This window comes from Camelus ferus, chromosome 21 (assembly GCF_009834535.1).
Source record: "Camelus ferus isolate YT-003-E chromosome 21, BCGSAC_Cfer_1.0, whole genome shotgun sequence".
Lineage (NCBI taxonomy): Eukaryota > Metazoa > Chordata > Mammalia > Artiodactyla > Camelidae > Camelus > Camelus ferus.
The window spans coordinates 28,852,806-28,859,332 of NC_045716.1; the positions used below are offsets into that span (position 1 = coordinate 28,852,806).

A 6,527-nucleotide genomic window follows, 5' to 3' on the forward strand; every position below is an offset into this window, starting at 1 on the left:
AGCCTAGCCTGGCCCTTGGTTTGGTTGGAGAGGCAACCTCAGTGCCAGGAGGCCGTTAAGAAGGGACCAGGCCAGAGCACGACGCAGGAGCAGAGTCAGCAGCAAACGCCGCCCAGCGCGGCTGCGGCTGCAGGGCTCGGAGCCGTCAGCAGTGAGGCCAGGGCGGGCCTCCTAACGCCAAGGCCTGGCCCGGGCCCTCAGTGGCCACAGGAGACGCTAACGCCCAGGTGCCCACTGCACCCAGCCCCTCTGTCGCCCCGCCTACTCCCTCATTCCCGCCTGCTTCCGCCCCACACAGGTGCCCCACTGCACAGGCCACATTTGGGCCACCTCTAGACACACAGACTTCCTCCCAGGTGTCCACGGAAAATCTGTTTTAATGAGCGTCGCAGGAGCCCAAGGGGAAAATAATCTCAAAGGGCATGCGGATGGGTCAGTGCCCCAAGCCTTTATCCTGATCACAGAGGCGCGATCGCAGAGGGGGACAGGTGACTGCGCCTGAAGGTCTCCGGGCTCAAGGTCCTCATCGCAAAAGGGGGACAGGTGGAGGTCCCCCCGACCGGGTCGTCACTGGGGTAAACGTGAGTCCTGCGTGCACTGGGCTTTTCCCAGGCCTGGAGCCCCTGACCGTCAGTAGGGACCACCACGAGGAGGGTCCAGTGTGGACAGGCCAGCAGGGTCCCTGGTCACCTTAGGTGGCCACTGTCCTGCCACTGTCATGTACAGTGGCCATGCCCACTTACCCATGCACTCTCCCCTCACTGGTGGATCAGGAGGATTGACAGCCACGTGCACCTATGGAGGGCCAAGCATCGGTGCGTCCAGCTTGGCCACCACAGCCAGGCCGGGTCAAGGCACCGCTTTCCCCGACCCGCGTGGGGCCAGACCAGCCAGCACACAGGAGGCTGCCTGTTGGGCCCTTGACCCAGGAGCCAGCGCTGCCGGGTCCTGGCTGCCCCCATGAGGCCCTCGGCCCAGGCTCTGCTAGCGCTTGAAGTCACAGCAGAGGTGACAACCGCTGATCTGGGTCCCAGCTGCCATTTTGAACCCACCTTCCACAGGGAGCCTGGTCCCTGGGCAGTGAGGGGAGGAAACGGGCCTGAAGTTCTGAGTGCCGTGGGCACCCCCCGAGCTGGCCCAGAAACACATCTCGCTGCTGGGTGGGGGCGTTTTCTGCTACCTGCCCCCTGAATTGTCAGTGCCTTTGGCTGCAGTGTCCACCCAGATAAGAGATGGAGGTGGAAGCCTGCCCACGCCCTGAACTCTCCCATGGGCCCTGGATGAAGGGGGCAGTGGTCAAAGCCGGCCTCACGGGAGCAGAGCTTGGACGCTTGGGGGCGAGGGGCTCAGGAACGGCTTCCTACTTCTGGCTAAGGGGCTGGAAGAAACACAGCACTCTGCTCTGTCGACGACGGTGGCCCAGGCTGAACGCAAAGGGAAGGAGGCAGGAGGCTTAGGTACCGGCTGTCCTTGGCACACGTGCGTGGCCAGTTGGAGAAGACCTCCGAGCCAGTGGGGGTGCAGCATGAGGTGTCTCTGGGTGTCGGTGGTGGGGCTGGGTGCCCTTTCTGTGTGGCACCGTCCACCTTAGAAAATGCCACATGCTGGCTCTGCCCACAGCCAGACTGACAGGGGGTGTCACCAGAGACTGGAAGCGCATTTCTGTAATACCTGGGAAAAAGTGCTTGAAGTGGTAAGTAGGAGCGGTGGAAGGTCATAATTCTACACTGATGGAGGCTGGGGCACCCCCAGCCTCCCGTTCCTCACCTCCCACGCTTCTGGAGGCGGGAGCACTACCCTAATGGAACCCCCCTGGCCAGGACACCCTCAGGTCCTAGCTCACGGGGACAGAAGCCCCTGGGGAGCTGGGAGCTAAGAGCCACTGGCAAAGGGGTGTCTGCTCCTCTCCTGGCCCTGTCAGCCGCCAGCAGACAGGACCCAGCAGGGAGCAGACCAAGGGCGGCAGGAGGAGCCAGGCAGGGGGAGGGCAGCCCTCAGACGATGCTGAAACCAGGCCCCTGCTGCTGGGGTGGGCGCCCAGCTGCCTGATGGCCCACGACCCCACTCTTGCCCATCTGCATCTTCGGGGGGGGGGTCTCTCAGACCCCACCGTGGCTGGTGGTGGTGAGGCAGGCTGGGCGCCTCAGGGCTCCTCTCCTTGGCACCCGCATGACCGCCCTGGAATTCTGGGACGTGAGGCAGTAGGTGATGGGGTTGATGGGGCTGATGGGGCTGTTGGTGTAGACGCAGGTGCGGCAGAAGAGGAGGACCCAGGGGTCCTGGAGAGGCTGGGCCCCCAGGGGGCTGAGCAGCACCAGCGTGTGGCAGGGCGTCCTCAGGATGGCAGAGAGCAGCACGACCACCATGCGCACCTCGGTGACCTGTGGGCTGGCGGGGCTGGGGAGCCACTGGTGCTGGGCCCACCACATGGCTGGTGGCCAAGCAGATGCCACCAGAGCCACAGCCATGGCTGCTGCCCCAGGACGAGGCTGCTGAGTAAGAGATGAGAACGTTACTGAGATAATCACACGACTGCTGCGTGTCCACTGGGCGCTGTGCTAAACGTTTCCCGTGCAGGGACCCAGGGCCGGCATTCAAGGCTGTGCTGGTTGATACGCTCGTGAAACAGTCCCACCTCCGGTGGTAAATACCCACGCCCTGAGCCTCTTGTGCACCCTGCCCCCCAGGCCTCTCAGGTTCCCAGTGAGCAAAGACTGGATGCTGGGAACGGGGCCCTGGGACCCTGACGCCGCAGTGAGGCCCGGATGGACGGCACCACTGCTGGCACTCTGGTTGCCTCCCCTGCATCGGCCTGCCCCCCAGTGTGCTGTTGTCACCTCCACTTGAAGGACGAGAAATCAGGGGCTCGGGGGGAAGGACCACACAGCACGCACACCATGAACCAGCTTTTCCTGCAGCCTGCTCGTGCTCACCACTGTCCCAAATGGCCCCACCTGCACCCATTCTGGTGGGGGGTGGGGGGATGTCTGTGAGGGGGACGTCCAGTGCGGGGGGCGGGTGCTGCACCCACACCTCTCCCACATCCCCCATCTCTGGCAAACCAGCCCCTCCCATCCCAGGAGACCTCGTACCTGCTTCCTGGGAGAAGGGAAGCCTCTGGCCCGGGGGCAGCTGCCGGTCACGTCCCCACCAGGCCTGCAGGGCTGCCTCTCTCAGGCTCCTGCCTCCCATCGGGCCTCACTGCCCGCGTGCTGGAACCTGTGCTGGGGCAAGTGGGCAGGGGGAATAAGATCCTTGCCATGAGCCCGTAGAGGGCGGTGGCCACTAGCAGGGTGTGACAAAGAAGACCGCAAAGTCCAGCAGGTAGATAGGCAGGCAAAGGCCGTGGGACACCCTGCAGCCGCACCTCAGGCCCCGGTCCCCGTCCACATCGAGGTCCATCAAGAAGAACCAGAGCAGGCAGTAGGTGGATGTGGCCCCCTAGACTCCTGCCATGATGCGCTTGGCCCGCGCCAAGGTGCACACGGTATGTGCCCTCATCCGGTGGCAGATGGCGATGTACCTGCGAGCCACAGGGTCATGTGACCCACCCACCTGCCCATGTGATTGGGCCACAGTGGGGACACTGACCCCGCTCAGCCAATCAGATTCCCCGCTGGGGACCAAATGTGGCCTCGATGGTTGAACTGGCCCTTTAATAGGGATCTGGAGGGCCGTGACCATCTGGGAAGCGAGGTGGCCATGCTGAGGGAGACTCAGGGGCTGCAGAACACAAGGAGCCAGTCTTGAGAGGAGAGAGCAGGGGGTGAGTCGGAAGAGCAGAGCTGGGCTCCCTCTCGGGGGTACAGATCAGAGCCAGAAGAGCCCCAAGAGGGTGCCCAGTCCAGCGCCCACATTCCGGGCGGGAAAACTGGGCCCAGAGAAGTGCAGGGTGCCTTGGCGTCCCGCAGCAAGTCAGCAGCTGTGGTGAGACGAGAACCTGCTTCCTGGCGCCTGCCCCCTCACCCACCCTGGATGCCAGGTTACTCCAGGGCCCCACAAGCTCCCCCCCATAGATGGGGAGCAGCCTCAGTTTACCGAGGATCACGGCCAGGAAGCCCTGGCGTGCAGGAGGGGCCGGGAGCGCCAATCTCTCCACGGTGAACTCCAGGACGGAGCAAGAGGAGGCACTGATGCCCAGGAAGCCGATGCGGCCACAGACCCACTGCCCGGCCAAGCTGTGGGAGACGATGGGCAGCCCTGCGGCCACCAGTATGGCAAGGTCAGCCAGGGCCAGGAGGGCCAGGTAGCAGTCAGTGGGTGTGTGTATGTCCTATGTGGTCAGCACCACCAGGACCACCACGGCATTGCCCACAATGCCCACAGCGCACACGAGGAGCACCAGGAAGACCGAGGCCACCTTGTACACGACAGGGCTTGGGACAGTGTCCCTGACAGCCAGGGACACCTTGCTGGGGGTTGCCCGGCCTCTTCCCGATTTCTGTGTTGGCTGTGCAGGCACTGGAGGGGGAGGGGCTCCAGGAGGCATCCACTGCCCGCGGCTGGGCCTCCGTGAACACCGGCCTGCTCTGAGAGCCCGGCCCTGGGGACATGCAGGGACCCAGCACTTGGGACGGGACTTCTCAGCCAGGTTGAGAGAGGACCAGGAGTGCCTGTTCTGGGCTCTGCTGTAAATAGCGTCTGCGAGTCAGCCACTCTGCAAGCCTCAGTCTCCTGGTGCATAAACACAGACAACGGTCGGACCTAAGCCGTGAGCTCGCAAGGAGGCTGAACCCGGAAGAACGCCCGGCGAGCCCTGGCCCAGCTGCCCTTTGTCGTCAGGACGCCACACAGCATCTCTAAGCCCAGCTAGCTCAGCTGTGAAACGGGAGAACTGAGGCACCGGCTTCTCGGGGACGTGGTGAGATTCCCACGAAATGGCGGGGCCTGGAAAGTTCTGGGCCTGGAGGCTGGTTCCGGGCCCATGTCTGCTATTACTGGTAACATTAAGGCTTCAGTCACGCAGGGCCTGCTTCCCCACCTGCCGGCAGCTGTGTGGACTGAGTGAGACGGAAGTGCCCGGGGGCCCCGGGAGCCCCAGGCCTCGGCCCCCGCAGGCTCTGCTCCTGATCCGGGAAGAGCCAGCCAGCCTCCCACCTGTCGTGGTTCCCGCACGGTCCCACACCATGCACAACCCACCCCTCTGCCCTCTGACCCTGCTGGTGTCACTGGCCAGAAGGACCACATGCCAGCTCCGTCAGAGCCTGGACTCCCGCCTCCGCAGCCCCGCCCCCCATCAGCTGCACCGACCCAGGGCCCGAGCAGAGCCGAGGCCCCTGCAGCGCAGCGGAAGCGGCACCCCCTGCAGCTCCCACGAGTCAGGGCAGGGCTGGGAGAGAAGGGGTGGCCCCCAGGACACAGACCACACACCCGTGCGCACACACTACACACACAATACACACAAAACACAACATGCCATAACACACACACAGCACAACTCCCTGTGCACACCAACATGTGGAAACACACCACTCACAAACCCAAACCCCCCTCCCTGAACAGCACACCCAACACACCCAGCCGTCCACGACACACACGTGGGCACCACACACACACCTGTACCCACACGCAGGGACCCAAACGCACACACATAAGTGCACATCACAACTCGCCCACACCCCCACAACACGGGTGTCTGCTGTAACCACAGACACACACTGTCCACACTCACACGCCCAGGTGCACTAGGATGCAGAACACACCACACAGCTGTGCCCACAGCGCCTGCAGGCACTCCCCACACTTGGTCCACGTGGCCTGTGGCCCCTCACTCTCCTGAAAATGAGCCTCCCTCCTGTTTAGCTGGAGGAGACAATCGCCCCAGGGTCCCAGCAGCCGCTGTGACCCCCAAAGTCTCCAATTCCCTTCGGCTGCTGGAGGCCCGTGGCCCGGGGAACAGAACCCAGCAGCTTCCCTACCTGCTGTGCAAGCCCCCTGCAGCGGGGGGAGGGGGCTCACCCATCCCTGCGCCTTGGCATCTCTGGGACCCTCCCCCTCCCCACCTCCCTCTTCCCTCCTGCCTGCATGCGAGCCTTTCTCCACAAGACGTTCCACCAGCCAGGCAGCTGGGACCATCGTCTCCCAGCCCAGCCCCGCCCCCAGGAGAAACTTGGCAGCACTGAGAACTTACTGGTGAAGAGCCTCAATGCCTTCCTCCTCCTCCCAGAGGGAGACAGAGAGGAAAGGCGATCCCACAGGCAAGGCTCCTGTCCTGCAGCTGCAACGCCACACACGTCTGTACGTACGTGCTGGGAGCTTTCACACCCAGACACGGGGCCCTGCAGCTTTTCCCAGCTCTGCCACGCCCCTCCGCCCACACCGTGGGGCCCAGCGCCTGCCGATGCAGCTGCCCTAGCAGGCAGCCCCGTGAGAAGAAAGCCCAGGACCACAGCACCCCCTGCCTCCCCCAGGCCACGAGTTCGGCAGGCTGGGAAGGACCGGGCTAGCCAGCCGAGCCCTCCGGGCCGGACGGGAGGGGGCAGAGACCCAGGGCAAAGGTGGGGAGGGTGCGGACCAGTCCCCCTACC

At 64.2% G+C, this 6,527-nt stretch overlaps 1 protein-coding gene across 5 annotated transcripts; it reads right to left on the reverse strand.

The window, feature by feature from the left end:
* Positions 1 to 259: 259 nt before the first annotated feature.
* Positions 260 to 6,260, reverse strand: LOC116658786. 5 transcript variants are annotated; one of them, XM_032464549.1, is made up of 3 exons: positions 6,131 to 6,260; positions 4,039 to 4,200; positions 260 to 3,219 (listed from the first exon to the last, which is right to left on the reverse strand). In XM_032464549.1, exon 3 carries the CDS (start codon positions 3,190 to 3,192, stop codon positions 1,918 to 1,920), a length of 1,275 nt encoding a protein of 424 aa, XP_032320440.1. In that variant the 5' UTR covers positions 3,193 to 3,219; positions 4,039 to 4,200; positions 6,131 to 6,260; the 3' UTR covers positions 260 to 1,917. The 5 variants fall into 5 exon arrangements, with proteins under 5 accessions (XP_032320440.1, XP_032320439.1, XP_032320437.1 ...); XM_032464548.1 differs by having other exon boundaries at positions 260 to 3,224; XM_032464546.1 differs by having other exon boundaries at positions 260 to 3,523.
* Between the last annotated feature and the right edge of the window lie 267 nt (positions 6,261 to 6,527).

Coding starts and splice junctions, on each gene's coding strand:
- LOC116658786 (XM_032464549.1), bottom strand. CDS start 3,192: ATGGGAGGCAGGAGCCTGAGAGAGGCAGCCCTGCAGGCCTGGTGGGGA.